Here is a 25,265-nt window from a genome sequence, read left to right as displayed (position 1 = left end):
TCTCTTGTGCTTCTCAAGCACAGCATTTGCAAGATCTGTAACAAAATAGCACAATTAGTAAATAGAGGCTGCTCTTGTTTGAAAAAGGAAAAAAATTCTAATTCAGGTAGGCGATTGCATCTGAGTTAGGTTAAATCAAGATTTGTCAGTCACATGATTCCTATTCAAAACATTGGAGTTTTGACAAAATTTGAGTAACTGAAAATTGAAATCTAATGTATAGTCACGTTCTGACAGACATGTAGCTGAAAACTGAAATCTATTGTATTCGCTAAACAAACCATGGCAGACATGGTCTAAAGCATTCTGTGGAAGTGACTGGAAATGTTAAGAAAACATGGTAAAAAGGAAAAGTGTTACTAATATCAATTTATGTGTCCCCAGATTAAAATTGTGATATCAACATGTGACATATACCGCAGAGCAGCCTCTCCAGCTGCATCACAAACTTCAGGCCTCTGACTTCTTTTGGATAAATTCGAATGTCACAAACTGCTACTATCTTCTCACATTCTCGGTGGTGCATGTCATGTATAATGCCAACAAAAAGGCTAATTGACATTAGCAACAAATAGCTCCTGAAATCTTATGCCAAAATTAGCACACTGGATTTGAGGCTTTAATTTGGGTCTCTGTTCACACCCATATTAACACACGACCTACAACTCAAAACACCTACAAGAAGAATAGAACACAAAAAGAAATTCGATGGTTGCGATAGGAAGACCTCGACAACTAAGTGCCACCCAAGACAAAAAAGAAAAACAACAATGGCAAGCAAATAAACTTGAAAAAAAGGCAAGTTTCTTTTCTACTTTCTCCAGATCCTCTTGGGCCTTCAGCCTCGACTGTTAATAAAGGCAAGTTTCATTATGAAAATGGAAGCATCTGAATATTCAGTATAGGCACAATTCAGTCCTGTAATTGAGATCACTGTAATTACAGCTGTGCTATAATCTATTACTCTATTACAAAAAGTAAAAATGATTGCTAGGTGCAACTCGTGTATGTAACTGAACATGCTGAAATTATAATCACAAAGCAGAAGAGAAACCTCAATAGTGTCGTACCTGTTGACATTGAACGCCCACCTTCACAACCTTCCCAACATCTGTTTGCCGTTGGGCGATGCTCTGCAGAACCATCCACAATGAGACATCCTTGAGACATACTTGAAATTCTATTCCGCTTGAGTATTCACAGGACATGGAAACATATACATAGTATTCATTTTTTTTTCCAAAATTACAATATCTCTCATCCTTGAGAGATCCAGAAATTCTACTCAACTTGCATAAACACAATTCTACGCTTAGGATAGGAATAGACCCGAGCACTACTACTTAGACAAGATTTCTATGTTTACATGGGACAATGGAATTGGACATTTTTAAAAAATAAAACTACTTGTTTACATGATAAAATACTCATTCCACAAAGCCCTATCAAGATTCAATATATTATATATACTAATCAGTGAACGAAGCAAGGATCTCACGCTGCCTGATGAAGCCATGACAGTGCTCGACCATTGCTCGATGGACTGCAAGATTTGGTTAGCTTCTTCCATCAACCCTCGCAGTCTGCATAATTGAGGGATCTAGCATTCCAACCTCAGAGATACTGCAACTACTATTGCCTTGCAATTCTGACCACAAATATTGAGAACAAGAACCGGATTCAGACACATTCATATTCGACCAAAGATTGGGTTGGGAAGAGAGAATCGTGAGCAAAGAAATAAACCATTGACAAATTCCACGAAGAAACATTTCGTGGTGTGGCCGCTAGGGTTGCCGGGGATGCCGCTGTGCAGATCCTAGCTATGCCGCCAAGGAGCCGGTGTGCACCCTTGCACTGCGCAGCTTCCTCGCGGGGTGCAGCGTGCGCCGTTGCAGAGGACCACTGCTCGCCCGTGCCGGCCGCAACAGCCTTTCTCGCCGGCGCTGCCCTTGTCCGCGCCCGCCGGTGGCATCACTCGCCCGTGTCGCCCTTGCCCACGCCGGTTCCTCGCTGACCCTAACGGCGGCCGCAGAACCCCATCCCCCACCCCTAATGGCGGCCTGGCCGCGGGGCACGCACACGCTGGGCACACTGCACGGCGACCGCCGAGCCCCTTCACCCGACCCTAATGATGGCATGCCCGGGCGGTGGAGGATGTGCCTTCACTCGGCGGCGCGGAAGGGGATCGCTCCGACGCGGACCAAAGGAGGCGGCGTGTGGAAGAGAGACGCGGCAGGTGTTTTTCTTTTTTTTCGCGAGGAAGGGGAGTCGCAATTCGAACAGGAGCGGCGCGGGGGTGGGGGGGCGGGCAGCGGCGTTGAAGCCTTTTGATCTGGTTCGTCAGTTTTCAAAGCAATCAAATCTGATCCAATCGTTTTGTTGTAGGGGATTGTCTGTGTACGTTTTGTTTGGTGTGTTTGGATTTGGTCTCTCACCGGGGGCTGTATGCAGGGTGGACCGAGCGAAATTCGCATTGGTGCTTTAGTAAGTTGGATTATTGAATGTTGGGGGGTCGCAAACGCTGTGCTGCTAACCTTAGATAAAATCGAGGTGCACCTAGACTTTCATATCTTCGATGTCCTCGATTTTGATCTTCTCATAGGCTACCCACTTGAAATTTCACTCACATATCATCAAGGGAGCCTAGCTGGACTGCTTAGGGAAACTGCTTTTGCCACTGCTACTTCCTGCTCAGAAAATCTTCTGGCAAAGCCCCTTCCCAAGAAAAACTCACTCGAGGAGATGATGCATGCATCTCCATTCGTACCATTCGAGCCCGTCTTCTTTGAAGTTGCAAAATCTGCCACTTCCAAAGAGTACGACTCGGAAGATAGCCTTCACTTTTGTGAAGATGAACGCTCATCATCCCCCTCAATCAAGTTTGAGCCTCTTCCCACTGGCCCTGAATATGTTGCTCTCGACCTTGATCAAGATGTAACTATGAGCTTTCATGATAAATCTCTTGAGATGGAGAAATCATGGGCCAAGGAATTTTGTGAGGCGCTGACTATGCAGAAGATCGCATCCAGCGTCACACCGTTACAAAGAGGGCCCACTAGTCAGAGGAAACGGGGGCTCCACGCAAGATGCACTAGAGGATAAGGATAAGATTCCACATATCAACCATCCAGCAAAAGATCAGCTCGAATGGCTGACAGGTGGGGTCGGCTGACCCCTAGGGTCGGCCGACCCCTAGGGTCGGCCGACCCCTAGGGTCGGCCGAACTTGGCCTGAAGTGCGTCCAGGCGCATCTCGAGGAGGAGTCACGGCCAAGGCACCTGATCACCTTCCATATGTGCATTTGGCGGGAAACCGAACTCCACTAGTATAAATAGGGCCTCTCACCCCCCCTCTCAACACACACACACACACACACACATTCCACTCATTTCCAAGGAGGCTCTCTATCTCTTGCTCTTAGCTAGGTAGTGGAGCTAGGCTAGTTCTTCCTTAGCGAATCAAATCGTTCTCGTGGTCGTTGAGCAATCCTCGGCTCCCGGTATTTCTTTGTATCTGACTTGTCAGACTTTTATTCATAATATAGAGATATGTCATGGTTTCTTTGCTATCTTGATAGTTTATCAATCCATGCTTAGTTCATTCATGAGTTATGCTAAGGTCTTGGTTAGGCTAGATGATCCGGGTATGGATAGGGGTTCGTTGTGCTTTCGGGCTTGCTATAGCATTTTACTTGTCCATCCAATAGGTAGGAGACCCGGGGACACTATGATAGTGACTTTATGCACGAGCATGGTGCTCGGGTATGCGGGATCCTTCGGATATGACCGTGCTCCACGGTGTGACTGGGGTAGATGGCAAGTGGTGACAGCCCTGTCCGTCTGGCATAACAGCTGTGCTGCGTTTAGCATACTCCCTGACGTTCGGGTTCGTTGTAGGAGTTTAAGCAAAGAGGTAACGGGACTGGATGTACTCCGGCGCGGGACCATCTCCCCGCTATCCCATTTTCCTGGCACCTGTAGTCATAACCATGTCCTAAAATGACCCCAGTTTTGGATAGAAGCACTAGGACACCTAATCTAGTCTAAGCTCCAGTTGACTTAATGTAGGATAGATTAGACCTTTGTTTTGCCATTTCTCTCTTTTATTCCTTCCTCCTGGAGTGTGGTTGTGTGCTGTGTCGCATTACCCTTGCTTATTTCTTTATCTCAGCTTACCCCTGTTAGAGTTTTGCGTATTACTTGAGGCACAACGTCATGGTTAATGTTAATATAATAGCTTTGCCACTTCCATCCTTTGTGACAAAATAAATAACGATACCCTTACTCTCCGGGTGAAATGCTACAACAGTATATCCGTGTGCTTGCGGATCCATCTGTAATCGTATAGATTATACCACGAGAGTGGCACCCCTTAGGTGCAGTTGCTAGGATGGGTCGGTGCCCAAATTTCTAGTGATTGCACTAAGGACCGCCAACATGCGTTTTTGAGGCTGTTGTCAAGGTCTTCGCAAACCCGATAGCGACTTAAGAAATGCCAACAACTACACCAACTACAACGCCTCGATATGTCTTGGTGGAGGAACAACTACGGAAGGAGACTTAAACTCCACACACTTGAAGTTCTATTGCCCAGCAATGCAAACTCCAAGTGTGGAGGGAGGTATGTCAGTACCCAAGTAAGTTATTCTCATGCCAATTCATTATCTTGGTTTGGAAATGGTGTTGGTTCTTGCTTCTTGCTCCATAAAAAAAAGAGAAAAAAATATGAGAGGAATTTCCATGGTGACAACATTGAGTCTTCGTCAACAAGACACCATGGTAAGTGCTTTCAATGTCCTGCTTTTAAAATTAAACAAAGCCCTTCCGGGAGGTCGCCCGAGGATCACCAGGTTCGTGCTCATGATTATCTCCCTTTGAATAAAGCTCAGTCATGTTTTCTTTATCTGTTCTTGTGTGCTCCGGTTTGAATGTGTGATGCATAACACATTCATAGGCCTCTTAAACCAAGCATCATGTTTGGGTCAAAATGTTTTCTTTGGTCAAACTGACATGGTATCAAGTTTGATTGGTGAACCTCAGAGTTAATACTCTTATAGATATTAGTTGCATATGTGGACTAACCTATGCAGGAAATTCATCAATTCCAAATGGGTAAGTCGTTGAGCTGAATTCCATATGTGGACTAACCCCAGATTTATTCCAAACTCGGAGGCTACCAAAAACGTAATAAAAACACAAGTATATAGATTCAACAGAAATTCGACAGAGTCTCCCTATAAATAGGTCATACTGGATAAGCAGTTTATATGAAGAATTATCGAAATAGCATATGAATGATGAATAAACATCACATCCCAATCCAACACCAAAAGAAATAAGTTGACCCGACCAACTAAGTTCGTCTCAACCATAGAAAGAATAAGGCAGCCAAGTTTAACCATTTATACTCTAGGAATCGACAATATCAACTAAAAATGTAAAAAAGTGTGTGTAATCTCTTGCAGAAAGTGCTACTCCCACTTCCCATGCATGCCGCAATCATTTGGTACCTAAAAACCAATTAAACACAAGGGTGAGTAAGAATACTCAACAAGCACAACTAGAACTGGAAATAACATAGCAACAACGATCCATGAAACATGAGTGAATGAACACCAATGAAATAGTAGTTTCCGTCTGAAACGGACCCAACTTGAAACATCCTTAGCATTTACCGGTAAAGCCGAGCAAGTGGGTCCAGCACTTACTCACAGGAACATGAATAAAAGAACCAAATTGCACATCCGAATACACCGGAACATGAATGGAATTTAAAAGAATATCTTGAAACTGGAATCATGGATCAGAAAACATGAACAGATCATGATTTTGGATATCATAAACACTTGATAAAGCAATCGGATAACATAAGAAAAGAAATTGCAAGCAACTTGCCAACAAACAAGTTGGTCGTGCACTTGCCTTAACCTTGTTGAGAACCCGGCGCCACGCCCTCGCTGCTATAGTTTATCGAACCTGTGGAATAAACCACTCTCACGAACCAGTTCATATCGACCAAAAGCCTATATACCGGAAGAAATCCGGAGCTAAAAGCCTAAAACCTTAACTCTCACAAGTTCTGAAAATTCAACTAATTCTCTGAGTTACTCGCTGTTTGGCCCATAACTTTTGATTCACTTAACCAAATGCAGTCAATAAATACATCTTGAACATCTACAGAAAATTTTCTACAACTTTTGTTACAGGGCGCAGGGGAAATTCAGCTTCTGAATAAGTCGAAAATAGATAAACAGTTTCTGCGCACAACTTTTCTAAAGGGAACAGCGACACAGTTTCGATGATATCTCATAAACCGCTAATCGGAATTGAATGAAACCAGCGCCATTGGAAAGATATCGACGAAACCTACAACTTTTGTATTGTTGAGATGTTGAAATTTTGGACGCCTTAATACCAGTTTTAAACTTAAAAGCCCCTGCAACAGAAATCGATCGGTACGAAGCAAAATCTTTGGCTAATTATATCCATTCAGTCCTTGCTAGAGGCATCGAGTGACTAATTGAAGGCTAACCTTGTAGGGAAGAACTCAGATTTGAAGAGAACTTGACGAGCTTGAAAAAATATTCAGACTCCCCTTCCTCTCTGCTTGTCCTTTCTCCTCTGTCCCGTAGATTCCCTGGTTCAAGCAACTGCAACACCATGGTAATTCAACCTCCCCACATGCTGCAGCACACCACTCAGATGCCAGCAATGACTTACCACTTGCGAGGTGCACTGGGGATGATGGAGTCAGGAGCCACCGGAAGACAGCCTGACAAGATTACTCGCACCAGCACCAAAGGGAGAAACAAGGGCGACGGCACTAGGGCTAGGAGAGGCAACGGCAAGGCGGAATAGATGGGGGCAGCAATGGAATCAGGAGGTGGCGGCGCAGGAATTGGAGTCATGGAAAAACATTGTGAAACAGAAAACCTAAGCCACATCCAACGGTCTAGATTTATCGACTTGCCACCAATTCCCCCGTTATCCAAACTAGGCGTGTGAGTAGTAAAACGGATTCGTTTCGACGAGATCTACGCAGCCACGGTCTCCGATCTTTCATACGACCAACGATTCAAAAAGTCAACTTTTAATCAACTCCCTAATCTTTCTCGACTTGAAATAAGAAATAAAAATTATATGAACAATTGAGATATTACAGTCGGGTCCGCCTTAGTTTTTGCCTTTACTCGAGGAGGAGCAAAGAACTAAGTGTGAGAGATCTTGTTGATGCTCGCTAAAGACTCATTTCAAGCGTCATCTTGAGCCTGAAATCGTGAGAATATAGTCTCTTAACTGCTTATGTTATCCAGAAAGAGCCAATTCCACATTTCCTTTTAGAAATATTGCTATATTGGAATTCGGGCAGAAATTCAGGTAAAACAGGCTTCAAGCGTCAAGATACAAACCCGGCCATCAGATCAAGCTATCAGCTCCTGCATGAGCGTATGAAAGACGGGCGTCAAGACTAGTAGTAGGAGTTATTGCTAACAAATTCCACAAAGTGTTGGTGTACATTTATGTGCTGGATATTTATGCTTGGAAATGAGAGGAGAATGCAGCCCAAAAGCAAGGTGACACATCATTGATCCGAGGCAACAATCTCTCCGCGAATCAAACGCGTTCACGAGGATCTTCGGGCCCACCAGATCTACCGAACTAACTCAAGACAAGCCATGACCCACATACATAACATGAGAACCCACCTAGCAGCCTTCAGACCAAGAACCGGGCCGAATGGGCTCGGCCCACGATCGGCCGACGAACATGGTCAGCCGACCATGTGGTGACGGCCCACAGGCCCTACCGACTTGCAGATGACACATGGGGAAGTATAGTTGGTGCTCCATGGTGGTTTGGGTCGATTTTTGGGCGAATTTGCCGGTGGTTCCCCCTATATATATGAGGGGAGGGGCTCCAAAATGAGACATCACTCACCACCAAGTGAGGAGCCTCTTAGCTTGTGTTTAGTGTAGGAGAGAGGGTAGAGGTACTAAGGAGGGGCGCCGATAATGGTGCTCTTCTCCAATTTGTACATCTACAAGAGAGTGAGGAGGAGTCTGGGGAAGTGCCGGGTTTGTCGGCACTCTTCTCCGCTTGTACCTCAACGGATGCTTATTCGGTTGTAAGTGTTCGAGTCTTTCTTATTTAGAATTAGAGTTTTGTTGCAAGTTATTATATCTGCCTTATATAAGTTGAGTGTATGCTTAGAGAGTAGCATTTGATCTTAGCTTAAGACCCCGGATAGAAAAGGCAAGTCTTGGCCAGACTAAGGTTAGTAGGGAATAGCGTAGATGTGGTATCCAGGCCAGACTATACCACTCAGTTGTCTGATAGTCCCATAGTTTGTAGAGTTAGCCAGCAGGTGGTGACAGCCCTATTCGAGCCCTAGTAATCCTCCACGTTCAGATATTGGATAGAGCATTATTATTGGAGCTATTGGCTTGTATAAGCCGGTCGAAACTAGTAGCTTGAAGCATAACGGCGACGTGATCTCTTCTTCTAAATATAGATTCTAGATCTTAGAAAGTCCTCTTTTTTCTATCCCTCCTACACCGGCGTGTGTGTCCTTGGATGAGCCTGAACCCATAGATAGTGTACTCACGTTCCCCAGTGGATACGATACCCTAGAATACTCTTGGGTGAAAGCTACAACAGTATCCGTGCTCTTGCGGATTTTATTCGTGACGTTACAAAGTACCAACAGCTGGCTCGATAGTATAGAAGTGCGTTAGGAGTCTTTCCATGCCAATAAGCATTTCTGGCGCCGTTGCCGGGGAAGCGATAGGCTAAAGATATTGTCGAATAGTTTGATAAAATTTACTAATTTATCACCGCTAATTTTAGCGGGATTACCATTGCTCTAGGTATCTTTGTGATTTCTACAGAGCAGTGCCGGACCAGTTTCGATCTATCATATCACTTCAACTCAGATCCAGAAAGAATTGGGTGAATTGTTTAACGCATAGTCGTCCTACCAGAAGGAATTTTTCTTAGGATCAAAGTTTGACAACACCAGCTTCAATACCCATGGCTCAGAAGACACTCCGTCAATTCTCAGCCCCGTCCAATAGACATATCCCTACTGGACTGACGAATGACCAAAGCACTGATGGTAGTGAGATAAATACTGGTCTTGTCAACATGGTCCAAGCAAGTCCCTTCTGCGGAAAGGCATCAGAGGACACCAATGCTCATTTGTAGAATTTTCTAGAAGTGAGCAGCATAATCAACCCAAAAGGCACTATGATGGATAATATTCGTCTTTGGCTATTCCCATTCTCTTTGTTTGGGAAAGCAAAGACGTGGTTTTACACCTGAAAGGAAGGATTTGACACTTGGGATACGTGCTCCAATGCTTTTCTGGTCAAGTACTTTCCGGTGGGCAAAACCAACACCCTTCGGAGTAGGATTTCCTGCTTTCAACAACTCCAGGACGAAACAGTCCCGGAAGCCTGGGAACATCTTCAGGAATACATTACAACATGCCCACACCATGGCATCGAAGAATGGCTTATCATTCAGAACTTCTTCCATGGCCTGAACCAGCGATTGCAAGATCACATTGACGCAGCAGTGGGAGGAGCATTCTTCTCTCTCGATGTTGCAAGAGCTAGAGTGCTCATCAACAAGATTGCATCCAACCAGAGTTGGAAGGAAGATAGGCAGCCGGCCCATGCAGAAGGAATACATGAAATTGACAGTGTCAATATGCTGGCAGCCAAGATGGATCTTCTCATGGAAAAGCTGGAATCTCCGCACCAGGAGGTCAACCAGATTACTGAGTCTCAGATGGCATGTGAGAAATGTGGCAATACTGGACACTCGGGCAAATGTTGCCCATTCACTCAAGAGGACAAGAACTCCATTGGGAATGACACTCCCAATGACTCAGACGGAATTGGAATTTATGTGGTACTTAAAGAGAGGTGTTATTCTTACTAAAGACAATCTAGCAAGACGGAATTGGAATGGTAACAAACAGTGTTGCTTTTGTTTTAGTGATGAAACTATTCAACACCTCTTTATTGATTGTCATGTAGCCAAGTTCCTATGGAGAGACGTACATTTTGCCTTTGATTTAAATCCGCCTCGTAGCATTACTCATATGTTTGGTAATTGGCTTAGAGGGGTTGGAACTAAATTAAAAAGACAGCTGTTAGTAGGAGCATCTGCTTTGTGTTGGGGCCATTTGGCTTAGTAGGAATGATGTGGTTTTTTGACAAATCTCCAACTAAAACTTATTTACAGGTACTGTATCGAGGAACCCATTGGCTCAGATTCTGGGCACAACTACAAAGGCGTGACGAAGACAAGGAGGCAGTACATAAGGCATGTGAAACCATAGAGGTCTTGGTCATGCAGTTATTTGCCAATTATGGATGGAGGTTTAGTAATAGGATTGGTACTCAATAAGCGTCTTCATCGAACTTTTGGGTTGGCTTTGTCGCCTTTTGCTTACTTTTGTCATTGTGTTCGCAGACGGATGAGCTGCAAGCTTTGTAATAAGTGGTCGTAGCCTCTTTTGAGGTCAAGGCCGGGTACTCTTTCCCATTATCTAAAAATGACTCAGACTGCCATCCTCGGCAAGGTTGGAATTCTAAGCCCGAACTCCCCTTCGGCCAACAGCAAGGTAACAATTTTAATAACAGTTTTTCAGCCCTCGTTTAAAGACTTCATGTACGGCCAAAAGCAAATTAATGACAGCATTAGTAAGAAATTTCTTGCTAATGATAAAACTCTTGAGTCTTTGGCTGTGCAACTAGAAGGGTTTAACTCTGTTATTAAAAATCAGTTGAGTTTTAATAAATTGATAGAAACTAAAGTAACTCAGCTGGCCTCATCCTATCATAACCATAACATGGGGGAGCTACCCAGGCAACCGGGAGGGAACCTGAAACAAAGTGTGAATGCGGTAACTGTGCGGGCAATCTTGGCGCCTACCAGCATCATCGTCGGAAAACAGCGATGACGCCCGCAGACGCCAATTGGGGTGGCAAGTATTTCATGAACCACGAATAAATCCGCAAGCGCACGGAATATTGCTGTAGCATTTTACCCGGGAGTATACCAGGGTGTCATTTATATTTCCGCAGGGAAGGTGGTGAATGAAGAGATATAGACTAGTTGATGGACTTTATCTCGATTGGATGTTCAAATGCAAAAACAGGGGTAAGATAAATAACATGGTAGGAGGTAGTGTGACACACACACAACTACCCTCAGGATAAATAAACAAAAGAAGATGCTATAGGCCGGGAGCAAGGTAGAAGTTAGAGCTCGAGTCAATTGTGCTAGGTTAGCTATATCTATGCTATCTTATGGTTAGATCGTCGGAGATTAAACTACACAACAGGGAGACCACTATCGAAGCAACGAGAGGAGCCCGTACACCCCGCCGGGTCTATGTACCACCTACCCCCGATACCAAACGTGGAGGATTACTAGGGCTCAAACAGGGCTGTCACCATCTGCCGGCTACCTCTACAAACCGTGGCTATAGTTGACATCCAGCAACACTTAGGTAATCGAGACACCATGTCTACACTAGTATGCGATACTCTAGTATCCCGCACGGAGCCCCTGCCCTCCAGATGGACAGACATCATACTAGAGCAAACATACAAATACTGGAGCAGTTGATAGAGTTCTAAGGCCGATATGTTGGCCATCGCAAGCACAGGGCGATCATGCATTGCAAGCATCGAACGATAACGCAACCAGATCAAGAAGCATATATCCGATAACTCAGAACATACTTCGAGCAGATATCGGTAACCATAGTCTAATTCTATTACAAACGACCGAATATTACAAGAGAGGACTAGAGATGAACCCATACCAGAACTCTCGAGCAACTTCAGCTACTCGATGACTACTAAACTCCTACTAAACTCCACTAAGCCTATAGACTACACAAGATGGACTTGAGAAGAGAGGGGAGTGTGGTGTGTGCGTGTGTTCATTCTCTACCCCTTCCCCTTGTATTTATAGGAGGGAGCCACGGGCTGAGACTCAGGAAACCAACCTAAGGGACCTATGAGGAGGCAACACGTGGCGAAGTTGAGGCGGTGGGGCCCATGGGCCTGGTCGGCCGACCAGGGTGGTCGTCCGACGGCCCATGGGCGCCAACCACCCCTAGCTTCGTCTAACAGGCTGTCCTGGGCCTCCTTGGCTGCTCCACGCTGGTCTCCGCCTGTCTTGGCTTGTCTGAGCTGGGTTGTTGAGCCACTTTTAGTCCATTTGAGCCTGAATCGGTGCTCTGATGTTTTCTGTGATTTTATGTCGGGCCAATGTGTGCTTGCAACTTGCATATTAGCTCAAAAACACTTCTTGCATTTTCCAGAAGGTGAAGTGTGATTTAGGGACTTATTTGAATAAAGATGCGTGTAAGAAATGCAAACTCTCATGATTTTCTGATCAAGTTGACGCCTGGAACTGATCGTTAGTGAGCGTCAACAAGATCCCCCAAGCCGTCCTTTGCTTGTCTCAAGCAAAGTAGGACAAATCAGGTTATTGATCATAAAATTACTTTAACTCATACATACCTGTCATGTCATAGTTTGAAGCAGAGGTGTTCATCTATAAGCTTAAATGCGTTGGCTCTCTTAGCTTTGCACAAGTAACTTACTCCTTCATGGGGCTTCTTAGCTGTCTCCTCGTCTTGGGCTATTGAGAGTTACAATGGTGCACAAAATAATACTTACTTGTTCATAGATTTGCAATCCATCTGGAGACATCTTTTGAAAATTTTTCAAAAACATGGCAAAGTTCTCAATATGATTCTCTCGAAGCATTCAATTTTTACTATCCTTACCATGGCAGTGTCTGCCTTCTGTCTTTCCTACTACTACATAAAGCTTTTGTGGAGCTCAGGGTAGGATAAGGACAGGGCATACTAGCATTCCATGTATTGTAAAATCAAAGAGAGGATCAATGGAGAAACAAGTCATATAATCTCGATCAAAAGGTGCAAGTGTATGAGTGGATGGATGGATTGATATGGCTTACTCCTTAAGGCATTGGTTCTCTCTCTTGTATCATCCCTTTCTTTCTTCTCTTTTTTTTGAGACATGGCTACCCCTCTCTTTCTTTCTTTCTCTCTTTTTTTTGGGTCATGCTTCTTTGGCATGCCATCTTTTCTCTTTTTGGGGCAACCATAGTCTAGCTTTGTTTTATTTCAGGGATGTTCTACGATAGAGATTACCAAGACATGGAGTATTTATTGATGGAGAATGGATGGATGGCAGTGTTAATTCTTGATATAGGAATGTCGCACATGGATGGGACATGTACATGCTTATGATCGAGAATGCATGAAAAGCATCTCACTAGGGTCACACAATTTGACAAAACTCAACAGAACATCAAGCAATATATGTGTAAGGTTTTTTTTCATCGGAAAGAATATATGGCTCTGGTAGAACTTGCTTATCACTGAGGAACTTGCCTGGCGGAGGTACATCCAGGTACCTCCCAGCCGAGTAGTTATCTCCCAACTAGGTACCTACTCAACCAGGACCACTCTGCACGACTACCCCGGCGGACAGGCACTCGGCTGGAACGTCGGAAGATTCCTCCGATGATCAGGATCAAGGCATGGATATGGATTTCGGATATCTAGGGATCTCAACTGACCTGATTCCACGTAACAACCCGAGTAGATATCCTCCCGTACTTGTAACCCACGGCACCTGGCTTATAAAGGCGCCGTGAGGCGACCCATAGAAAACAAAACATCACATCTAATCATTCATCGTAGTCAAGCTCATACAATACACAAAACACAAGACGTAGGGTATTACGCTCCCGAGCGGCCCGAACCTGTCTAAACCCTAGCGTCATCTCGCAACCATCTAACTCTTGGCTCCGAAATCCCCCCTTTACCTACAAATCTAAACCGCCGGGCCTACCCCTGGTGGACTTGCCGGATAAGCAATCCGACAGTTGGCGCGCTAGGTAGGGGAGATTTCTCAAGAGTCCTTACAGCGAGTTCGATGGCATCAAGATCCAGCGTCTTCTTCTCCACCAACGTCAGCATCCAGATGCGGGCCGCCGCCCGATTTTCCTTCACCTTCGGTAGTTTTCCAGAAACTACGTTTCCCTGGAACCCACCCACCAGCCCCTCGAGCACCGATAGTGGCAATTCCACAAGCGTCAGATCTGATCTGACGGCGCAAAGCTCCATCATTCGTCGAGTTTCCGAACTCGACATCAACAATCCTCCGATCATTCGCCACATGGCAACACGTCGCCCTGTCATCTCCAATACCGGTCTAATCTCCGTAATAGATCGTGTGACCAGATCCATCGCTAAGGGCATACAACTCGATGAGAGCGTGATGGGTCATCCAGGCGACTCGCCCATCGTACCACAACGGGCTCCGCAACAACTCGGCAGTATACTTGGACCAGGTCCGAGTACGTATGGGCAACCTATGCATCACCGAGTTGGATTAGTCCGACTCGGAGCAGAACCGATCTGATTCACACTCATCCCCTAAGGCCGAATATCAGGTCGCTGTCTTCACCCTCCCGCCCAACCGCAACAATCCTGACGGCCGGCGCCAGATCTCGGTCGTCTAGTTAGACTCCGAGTCCTTCAGCGGCGAGGACGACCAACAGCAGGCAGAGCGTCTTCACCGCAATACGCTTCGTGCTGATCACCGGGCCAACGAGGAAGTCATCCGCCGTGGTGAAGAAGACCTTGAGAACGCTGATCGCCGCAACCTCCGGGTTGGGGCGGAGGCATCCATCTCCACCAAGGCCCAGGAACCTCGAATCCTGAGATTGTAAAAGCTTGTACTCATCTCCACATTGCAGCAACTCAGGCCCAAGGCCTGAGGAAGGAGTACTCCAACTACCGGACGCAGTCGAGCTCCAACCACTCGGTACGCTATCATCATCGCGAGGTGGAGGTCAACCAGCCAGATCTCCGTGCCCACCTCGACCACTGCGATCTCTGACCCCGCATCACCAACCGCCATCGCGAGCGGGACGATGCCGAGTGGGAATGACATCACCGCTACGACGAAGAGCATGGCGCACCCAGCGCCAACCGCAACAACCACGATCGTCAACCCTGCGGCAACGACTACGACCCGGCGGATGACCTCAACGGCTTCTCCGCCTTCTCCGACAGGTTGCGAGCCATCTAGCGGCCCGCGACCTTCAAGCCAGTTGGCATCGAGAAATTCGATGGAGAATCCGACCTCAAGACATGGCTGTGCACCTACGCCATCGCCGTTCAAGCTACCAACAGCAACAGCGACATCATGGCGGCCTACTTCCCGGTGATGATGACCCACCAGGTGCTCAACTGGCTGGCAGGATCTCTGCACCACCTTCATTCAGTACTACCAGGCAGCCTGCCCGGGTCCCAAAACCAGATGGGATCTGGGCAGCGTCACGCAGCTCCCCTCCGAGTCCCTGCGTGACTACATCAAAAGGTACTTTGCTAACCGTAACACGATTACGGAGGTTGATGACAGGGACATGATGTACCACTTCCACCAAGGCCTCCATAGTATTGAACATACACGTCGACATGGAGGACGCCGAGCGTGCACATTGTCGTCACAAAGACCGTCGCGACCCCGTCGACGTTCCTCGCCAAAGGGACGACGGCTCGGCGCATCCAGGCGACGATCGTCCTCCATGACACGGCAAGAACCGCGACTGCGCCGAGTCGTCCAAGGCTTGCGAGCGCAAGCACGACCCAGACAACACCATCGCCATCGCCGATTGGCCCCAGCAGCGCACCTCCCTTGATCAGGAGGAGCTCGACAGGCTCCTTGACACCAAGTGCCCCTGGCACAAGGACAACCAACCACACGGCGTGCGAGTGCCGCGCCCTCTCCACAGCGTCGCCCCTGAAGAGCCCAAGCGACCCAGGCTCGACGACCGCAAAAGCCCGGGTAGCTCCAGAAGCTCCCATGGCCGCAGCCGCAGGAACCGCTCGCCCAGGCGAGACGAGGACAATCAGCAAGGCAAACAGATTACCTGGCACCTTCCAGGAGGAGCAACGAGTGGTCAACATCATCTTTCGGAGGCTCCAGTGCGCCGTCCTATTGGCGCAGTATCAAGCTGCACAACCGCGACGTCAACTCGGTGTTCAGGCACCCGTTGAGCCCCTCCTCTGGTCGGAGATCCCGATCACCTTTGGCCGATGCTACCACTGGGTACATATACCTAGGCCGGGTGCTTACCCCCTCGTGATAAACCCAGTGATCCGCCAGATCCGTCTGGCCAGGGTGCTCATCGATGGAGGCAGCGCCCTCAACATCATCTTCGCCAAGACCCTGGAGGACATGGGCTTCAACATGACCAAGCTGGTCCCCTTGTACCAGGCCTTCTATGGCATACTCAGGAAGTCGGACAAGTTTCGAGTGGAACGAGAAAGCTGCCGTAGCTTTCCAACAGCTCAAAGTGTTCCTCGCAACTCCACCCGGCCTCACAGCTCCAGAAGATGGGGAGACGCTACTTCTCTACATCGCGGCGACCACTCATGTGGTCAGCACCGCCCTGGTCGTCGAACGAGACGAGCCAGGCCATGTCCGTTTACTTCATTAGTGAAGTACTCGGCGAGTCCAAGCTGCGCTATCCCCAGGTGCAGAAACTCCTCTACGCGATCCTCATCACGTCAGGAAAGCTGCGCAACTACTTCTAGGCGCACAATGTCAAGGTGGTCTGCTCCTTCCCACTCAGCGACATACTTCACAACAGAGACGCCAATGGCCGGGCCGTCAAGTGGTCGGTGGAACTAGGGGCCCTATCCATCGAGTTCCTCCCTCACTCCACCATCAAGTCACACACCCTGGCCGACTTCATCGCCGAGTGGACAGAGATACATGATCCTCCACCCGACGAATGACCCAAGCATTGGATCAAGTACTTCGACGGCGCCCTCAACCTCGATGGTGCTGGTGCAGTCATCCTCTTCATCTCTCCGAGAGGTAAGTAGCTAAGTATGTCCTGCAGCTACTCTTTAAGGCCACCAACAACGCGGCCGAGTACGAGGCTCTCATCCACGGCCTCAGGATTGCTGCCTCCCTTGGCATCAGAGGCTCCTCTCCTACGGTGACTCCAAAGTCATCATCCAACAAGTCAACAAGGATTGGGACTGCACTCAGGAAAAGATGGAAGCCTACTGCAAGGAGATACATAAGCTCGAGGCCCACTTCTATGGCCTAGAATTCCACCACTTCCTATGGGACTACAACGTGGTAGCTGATGTACTCTCCAAGCGGGCACTCATCCCGGTTGGAGTCTTCGTGCAAGCCCTCAACTCCCCCACTATCAAGATCAAAGAGGAACGTACCACTATGCCTGACCTAGCGCCAGCCCTATGTCAGGAAGTACTGGTCGCCGACCCAGATTGGCGAGCCCCGATACTCGATTTCAACATCAACAACAAGTCCTATCCAAAGGACAAGGAGCACAAGCGACTTGCCCGCCGAGCTGCAAACTACGTCGTCATCAGAACCGAGTTGTTCAGGCACCCGGCCTCCTCTGGAACCCTTTCCAAGTGCATGTCCTAGCAAGACGGAGTCCAACTCCTTGGCGAGATCCACTCGGGAACCTACGGGAAACGCAGGAGCGTCAACCCTAGATGGCAAAGCCTTCAGATCAGGCTTTTACTGGCCGACGCCCAGGTCATCGTCAGACGATGCCCAGGTCATCGTCAGACGATGCCCAGGGTGCCAGTTTTCTCAAAGCAGCAACACGTCCCGGCTCAGGCTCTGCGGACGATCCCTCCATCCTGGCCATTCGCCAATTGGGGACTCGACTCGGTGGGACCACTCAAGGCGGCACAAGGCGGACACACTCATAAAGTGGATTGAGGTGAAGCTGGTCTCATCCACGTCAGCAGCCAAGGCAGCCGAGTTCATCGAAGAAATAACGCACAGGTTCGGAGTGCCCAATCGGATCATGACGGACTTGGGCTCTTCCTTCATTGATCTGAATTCTGGGACTTCTACCAGGAGAGCTGCATCAATGTGTACTACGCCTCCGTGGCTCATCCAAGGTGTAACGGCCAGGTGGAACGTGCCAACGGCTTGATCCTCCAATGGCTCAAAGCCAGGATATTCGACCCGATCGAAAAAATACGGCTCCAAATGGATATAAGAACTACCCAGGGTAGTATGGGGGCTGCGCACGCAGAGAAGTTGGGCCACCGGTTACTCCCCCTTCTTCATGGTCTATGGTTCTGAGGCTATCCTCCTCCCGACGGATATCGCCTTTGGGGCCCCGTACACCCAGAACTATGACCAAGGTGAGGCCGAAACAACTCGGCGAACCGATCTCGACTCGGCCGAGGAGCACCGTCTAACGGCAGCCCTCCAGCACGCCCGGTCCGAGCAGCAGCTCCGTCGTTATCATGACAAAAATGTCCAGCAATGCGACTTCAACATCGGCGACCTGGTACTCCGATGGGTCTAGTCCCCCGGAGGCAATCTTACTTTCCCCATGGGAGGGCCCTTTCATCGTGAGCAGTATAGTCGTCCCAGGGACCTACAGGCTCCAGCATGAGGATGGAACGGACATGGGCACCCATGGAACATCGAACACCTTCATTGCTTCTATCCGTAGAAGAACAATAAACCAAGCTATGTACTCGACTCATCAGTTACTAATAAGTTCAAAGTTTCCAGTTACTTGTACTTGTCTCTTTTCCTCTCCCCAACTTGTTTAGCACACTCGGGGCTGCGCGTCGGTCAGTCCGACTCGCCTGTCACACTCGGGGGCTGGGCTTCGGCCAGCCCGATCTGCCCAAGTCTACTCAGCGTAGACAACCCCCTAACAGAACTAGTTGTTGCGAGCACAACCCTGCTAGTCCTGGAACCACCCTGCGTCACCTCTTACTACTTGCGCGCTTGATGACCAGCTCTCAACCCGGCAAGTAAAGGCACATCGCAGGGTCGTCTTTCCTAACTTGCTCGGCCAACTCAGCAAACCTCTCGTATTATGGAATAAAAACACTAAAACAATGCAAATTCATTTACATACAAAATAAATATTGTTCATTGGCCATCCGCTGACCACTTTCCTAGTCTCTACATTCACAAGTTAAGGTCAACCGTCACACGCTCCGCGATCGGCCGGGCATCGGTGAGGGTAGTCGGACCAGGCAAGGTCCGAGGTGTCCGGCGCCATCTCCGTCACCCACAGGCTCCAAGTCGACCTCCAGGTAGTGGGATTTCATGAGTCCCAGGGTGTACTGGGCCGCGTCCTTGGCGACCTTCCAGGCGAAGACCTCCAGCCGCCCGCGCGCCGCCTCCAGGCGCGCCTCTAGGTCCTCCGCCGTGGCTGCGCCTTCCGGCACAAAGGCCACGAGGACGGCGTCCACCTGCCGATGAGACGCCCCAGGGCTACGAGCGCCTCAGCCAGCTGAGCCTCCACTCCTGTCAGCAAGGTCATACTTCTACTCCATGCAAGTTCACTCGAAAAAAACAAGATGGTTTCCAAACCATACCTTCGCGCGCGTTGGCGCTCCGAGTAGAGTTTGCCCTCGGTGGCAATCCTCCCTCGCCTTCGCAGCCTCCCTGTCCTTCTGCAGGTCAGTATTGGCCTTCTCGCAGGCCGCCAAGTCACGCTTTAGAGCGTGGACCTCCTTCTCTCCAGCCTTGAGAGGGGTACTGATTAGCGTGAACACAAAGGAGTTGGTGTGGAGCATGGCACGTTCCTTACCCCATTTCCCCTCCGCGAGAGCCCTCTCGGTCTCCGCCCGCTGCTCCTCCAACAGGCGATTCTGAGCCTCCAACTCTGCCAGTCGGGACTCGAGCTGCCTGAGCCGGCTGTCCGCGACCGGCACACACCCCGCAGCCTCTCGGCGGCTCGCTGGCTCAGGCCGGCCAGGTGTAGGGTCGAGATGGCGGACTAGAGTGGTGGTGAATAGTCCTTTCTAAAACTAATTGTGCCGGCTAACCAAAACTTGTGCAGAATTGAAACTATTCGCTTAGCCAAGACTTCACCCCTCTAACTATGACTCTAAGGCACCTCCAAAAAGATCCTACACAAAGAAAATGGAGTGCCAGCTATCAAGAGCTCTCCTAACAATTCTAAATGCCAACCACACAAGTCTAAGCACTATACTTCACAATAGGGGGAGCTCCTACACATCTAATGAGCAAAAGCACAAAGACAAACCTAAGCTCACTAGATGCTCAAGGACAAGGATACACAATCCAAACCCAAGAGCTCAACTTGCTTAGCTACACAATCTAAGCAAGAGCAACTAATGAAGCTACACAAGCTAATTAGTTACACTAGGAACTCTACTTCTAGCTACACAAGCAAGAAGATGATTAGCAAGCTACACAAGCTAACTAATCACTAGAGAGCAACTACACAAGCACAAGAAATATATGAATTTAAATACAAGGCTTGTGATTTGGAGAATGTAAACCATCGAGAAGAGTAGACAAAGTTGACACGGTGATTTTTATCCCAAGGTTCACTTGGTTACCACCAAGCTAATCCCCGTTGAGACAAGCTCCAAGGTTGCCGCTGATCCTCTTGCTAGTCGTGACTCTCAAGTCACACTCTCCCACGTGGAGTGCTCACACTGAGCTCTAGCACATGATCCGGCCGGACCACTTGTTGTTCTTCACGTCTCGCTCAACTAGAGTTGCTCTTCGTGGCTCCCGCGGGGTGAGCACAATATCCCTCACAATCTCTTCTCCGGAGTACCGCACAATCTTCTTGCGGGCTTCAACGGAGCCTCTTGCCACCAAGCTATCTAGGAGGTGGCAACCTCCAAGAGTAACAAGCACACCGGCTTGCAACACGATCACCTAGTGCCACTCGATGCAATCTCTCAAAGCAATCGCACTAGAATTGCTCTCTCACTCGATCGGATGATTACTATCAAGTTAGAGTGAGTAGAGGGCTCTCAATCACTCTCACACAAGGACACCAAGTCCCCAAGGTGCTCAGCAACCTCAAATGGCCAACCACACCCTTTATTTATAGAGGGAGGCTCCAAACTAGCCGTTACCTCAAAGACCCATCGACACATAGCATTCGCGGACTGTCCGCCTCACAAAAACTGGACCGTCCACAATTCAAACCCAACGGCTAGATCTACAATGATTATGTGTCAGAGTCGACCGTTAGAGCCCTTCGCGGACTGTCTGCTCCATATTGGCAGACCGTCCGCCGTTCGGACACTCCGAACACTCAGAGAGACAGCGTCTCTGGACAAACATAAAGTTTGAGGGGCGGACCGTCCGCACCCCTTGGGGACCGTCCACCCTTCACATCATGCAACCCACCAGAAGCGAAATCGTCTCTAGACATTTTCTCAACTGACCTGCGGACCGTCCGCACCCCAGTGGCAGACCGTCCGCCCTTCACTTTTAAATCCCACTAGAGACCCAACACATCTCTGGTCAATTTGTTAAGTGACCTGCGGACCATCCACGCCCATGGGCCGGACCGTCCGCAGTCCAACCTTTCAGGCCAAGCCAGAGAAACAACCTCTCTGGACGATTTCTCTAAAACTTGAGGACTTCCGCAGTATGGCCTTCAAGCCCAATAGGGCTGTAGCCTCTCTGGACAAAATTGAATTATACTGGTGGACCGTCCGCCAACAAGGCCGGACCGTCCGCCCGTCATTTCTTTTTCCCACAAGTTGATCAACAACAACTCCAACACCTTCTCCTTTGCAAATGTGCCAACACCACCACGTGAACAACACTATGTGCATGTGTGTTAGCATTTTCACAATCATTTTCAAAGGATTTTACTTGATCTCACCATGCCACTCGATCCTAGCAACATCACAATGTTAGATCGCTCAAGTGGCACTAGATGACCGATATGCAAAAAAGGTTGCCCTTCTTAATAGTACGGCCATCTATCCTAAATCCAGTCATGCACTTCTCTACACAACCTTTGATTAGTGAAATGAAATGCCCTACAAGTCATACCTTTGTCTTGCCATTCCATTTCATCTTTGATGCCACAAGCACCAAACTCCATCAAGCCTTTTGATCATCATCATGAGTCAACACTTGGCTTGATCTTTCTTGAATGATATGATCCACTCCATATCATCACATGACCTCTTTGGTCTATCGATCTTGACCTTGCCCACTCTTCACCGTTGCCTCGGTCCATCGGTGCCAAGTCTAGCTCAAGCTTCACCACCACGCGGTCCCTCGCTTCAAAGCCTTGACTTGCCCTTCAACATTGCAACCGATCCATCAAGCCAAGCCTTGTCTTGATCTTCTCCATGCATGTCTCATATGAAGTGAGTTCCTTCATCACACTATATGAGCATAGCATCAACCTTTAGCCATTTCTCCTCCATGGCACATGTTGCTCATACTAGTGTCTTTGTGTGGACTATTCACCTGTGTATCTCAACATAAACACTTATAGTCCACCTAAGTTGTCACTCAATTACCAAAACCAAATAAGGGCCTTTCACCAGGGACTAGTAAGAAGCTGCAATTAGCAACGAAGCCAGTACAACATGAAAAACTACACGGCCAGAGGATGGCATCTTACCTCGGCCGACTCTGCCATACGGTGAGCGGCGGCGCGGAGCTCCTCCGCCAGTCTGGCCGGCTCGTCCCCTTCGGCCCCCTACTGCTCTGTGCGGTCGGCCTCGGGTAGGATGGGGTCTTGCCTAATAGGAAATAGCTCACGGATCGGGTTCTCTGGTGGCGGACTCGGCGGACCACCCGGCCTCCTCTTCTTCACCCTGCACCGCCTCCCGGCGAACGCGGGACCGTGGTGGGCTTCCCACCAACGGAGGAGGCGTAGTCGCCTCGACCCAACGGGTGTCATCAGCGGAATCCTCCACCTTCCGTTTCCTGCAAAGTCAAAAATTCCGCAGCATCAAGACGCAATTCAAGATCCAAAGCAAAACCAAGGGGCAGCAGCCCAACTTCACTCACCCTCTACTGCGGCGCACGATGAAGGATAGCTTCAACTGCACGGCAGGAGGTTGCGACCGGGGCACGAGCAGAGGAGACCCGATGCCTCCCATGCGTGTTAGCCCCAACGCCGCCTCTCCTTCCGCGCGGCCGGCGCCGGCACTGGCGCTTTCTCCAGACAATTCGGGGGTCCTCCACCCTCAGCTGCTCGCTTCCCAACCTCGAGGCAGTGTGGGCTTCTTTGGCAGGGCTCACCTCATGCCGGCCTTCGAGGCTGAGATCTTTCGGATGGCCTGCCTCCTCCTCCGCTGTCCCAGCACGGACGGGTTGGGAGGGATGGTGTAACACCCGGTTTATAAAAGAACATAAACCGAGCAATCATATACATGCCAGGATCAAGTCACACGTATATACAATAGAATGAACAATATCATAGCACATATCATGTAAAAATATAATAAAACGAATACGAATGTTATTTATTACAATAATGACAAAAATGTCTGATACAGCGGAAGCAAAGTACAAAATACGATAAAGACTCTCCGAAGCTGAAGCAGGGCGCCACAGGGACGTCGACTGGGAGACGAACACCTAGAAGTCCTCGTAGTCCTGGTAGCGCTGAGCGAACTCCCTCGTGTCGGCAGGAACTGAGCAGCAGTAGCGTTGACAAGAGGAAAAAGTAGAGAAGAGGCAAGAGTGAGTACACAACTTGTACTCAACAAGTATAACACAAACTATGAGGCTCTAAGGTTGGCTGACTCAACTGCATTAGCTTTAAGTGTTGACAAAATTTTATTAAAGCTATTTACTACGAGTTGATGAATTACCATTAACCCAGTTACATAGTAATTAATCAAGATTAAACATGATACTACTGAGAACCAACCGAAACCAAGCCACCAAGGTAACCCCGAGAGGCACCTCCCTCGTCGGAAGGAGACAACCCCACTAATCAAAAGGAGGATCTGGGCCGCTCATAACCGTGAGCACGGCTAGTATACCAGTTTTACACTCTGTAGAGGTTGCACATCTTTACCCACAAGTCGTGAGCTACGCTAGAGGTTCATCACACTTCCTTAGGTGAGATGACTAGCGACTCACTATGAGGCCTTTACAAAGAATCTCGTTGGTAGGGAGTAACCGCGAGGGTGGATCAGACTATGGAGCAGGTCTAGTGGGCGTCAAGACACGAAGCACAGACGAGGCCACTCAGCACGAGGGCCATAGAAGCTTACCGCCCCTGCCCCGCAGGTAAGTTACTCCAAACCAAAAAGACCTAATTAGTAAGCCAAGTCTATCCCATTCTAGCCTTGTGGTAGCGCTGTTGTCCCAGGTTGTCGCTCTATGAACCGGTCCTTATGGAGAGTGGCCAACCAAGCACTAAGCACCATGCTGGCCCCCTAAAACCATGTTTCTACAAAAAAACCATATTTTAACGAGACGTGAGCCACTCAAGCACGAAGCACAGAGGGCCACTCTCAGAATTAAGTTCAAATAAACCATTAATCAAATTAATTTAAAAAGGACCAGAGTGTGTTATAGCGCAGCAACCTAGCACAACTAACCAAAATGCAACCCAAGGATATATATAAAGGATATAAGGTGGCTAGGAAATCCTTATAGGCATACAGTATTAAAATGCAGTATGAAAATGTATTTAAAGTGATAGGTTGTTCATGTTACACTTGCCTTCCTCGTACTGCTCTGGCTGCTGCTCAAACAGCTCCGAAGACGGCTGCTCCGGGAACTGGTACTGGGGCTCCTCCGGTAACTCAGCGTCTACTCACGAACACATGGCCAAAACAATGCACAATAATAAGCATACAAGCAAACACTAACAAAAACTAAGAAACAGTACAACAATACATAAAAACAGCACACTAAACTAATCTAGAACTATTCTATGCGTTACAACGATCGCGTGGATATAAAGAACGCTAAAAACGGAGCTAAAACGCATAAACTAGGCTAAAAACAAGGTTCAGGGGCTTATTTGCGAGAAAAACTAAGTTCCAGGGGGTTTTCTGCAAAAACCGAGGACCTAAACATAATTAAACTAAAGCTTCAGGGTCTAACTCGCAAAAAGAATGAACCTGGACGGCGGGTCCTATTTTAAAGAAGCTCAGGGGGTAAAACGCTAAAAACAGGACCTCTGGGTAAATATTTTTGAATAGGATCGGACTGCGGGTTGATATAGGCAAAGTTGGGGGTCTCTTTAGAAAAAAATCCAAGCCGAACCGTTGACTTTGGATCTCGGCCGTAGGTTTAGGATCTGGCGGCTCAGATCTAAAGGATCTTGGATCTAATCTGGGCGTCCAAAACGGATCGGATGGCCAGGGTTGAAAGGGGGCGACGGCGGCGGCGCTGGTCG

At 48.4% G+C, this 25,265-nt stretch overlaps 1 protein-coding gene, 1 long non-coding RNA gene and 1 other non-coding gene across 4 annotated transcripts; 1 reads left to right on the top strand and 2 right to left on the bottom strand.

The window, feature by feature from the left end:
* Positions 1–5,210: 5,210 nt before the first annotated feature.
* Positions 5,211–6,895, bottom strand: LOC120673371. Of its 2 annotated transcripts, XR_005674638.1 has the most exons (3): positions 6,723–6,895; positions 6,535–6,652; positions 5,211–5,978 (listed from the first exon to the last, which is right to left on the bottom strand). It is a non-coding gene; the product is annotated as an uncharacterized LOC120673371 (long non-coding RNA). The 2 variants fall into 2 exon arrangements; XR_005674637.1 differs by having other exon boundaries at positions 5,211–6,652.
* A 2,503-nt stretch (positions 6,896–9,398) lies between these two features.
* Positions 9,399–9,505, bottom strand: LOC120696422. Its single transcript, XR_005684192.1, has one exon. It is a non-coding gene; the product is annotated as a small nucleolar RNA R71 (small nucleolar RNA).
* Positions 9,506–16,918: 7,413 nt separating this feature from the next.
* Positions 16,919–17,542, top strand: LOC120695224. Its single transcript, XM_039978521.1, has 2 exons — positions 16,919–16,957; positions 17,066–17,542. Exons 1-2 carry the CDS (start codon positions 16,919–16,921, stop codon positions 17,540–17,542), a joined length of 516 nt encoding a protein of 171 aa, XP_039834455.1.
* The last annotated feature ends 7,723 nt before the right edge of the window (positions 17,543–25,265 follow it).

Source organism: Panicum virgatum, chromosome 2K (genome assembly GCF_016808335.1).
Source record: "Panicum virgatum strain AP13 chromosome 2K, P.virgatum_v5, whole genome shotgun sequence".
In the NCBI taxonomy this organism is placed as follows: Eukaryota; Viridiplantae; Streptophyta; class Magnoliopsida; order Poales; family Poaceae; genus Panicum; species Panicum virgatum.
The sequence above is the reverse complement of the archived record's forward strand: the minus strand, read 5'-3'. Positions and strand labels throughout refer to the sequence as shown.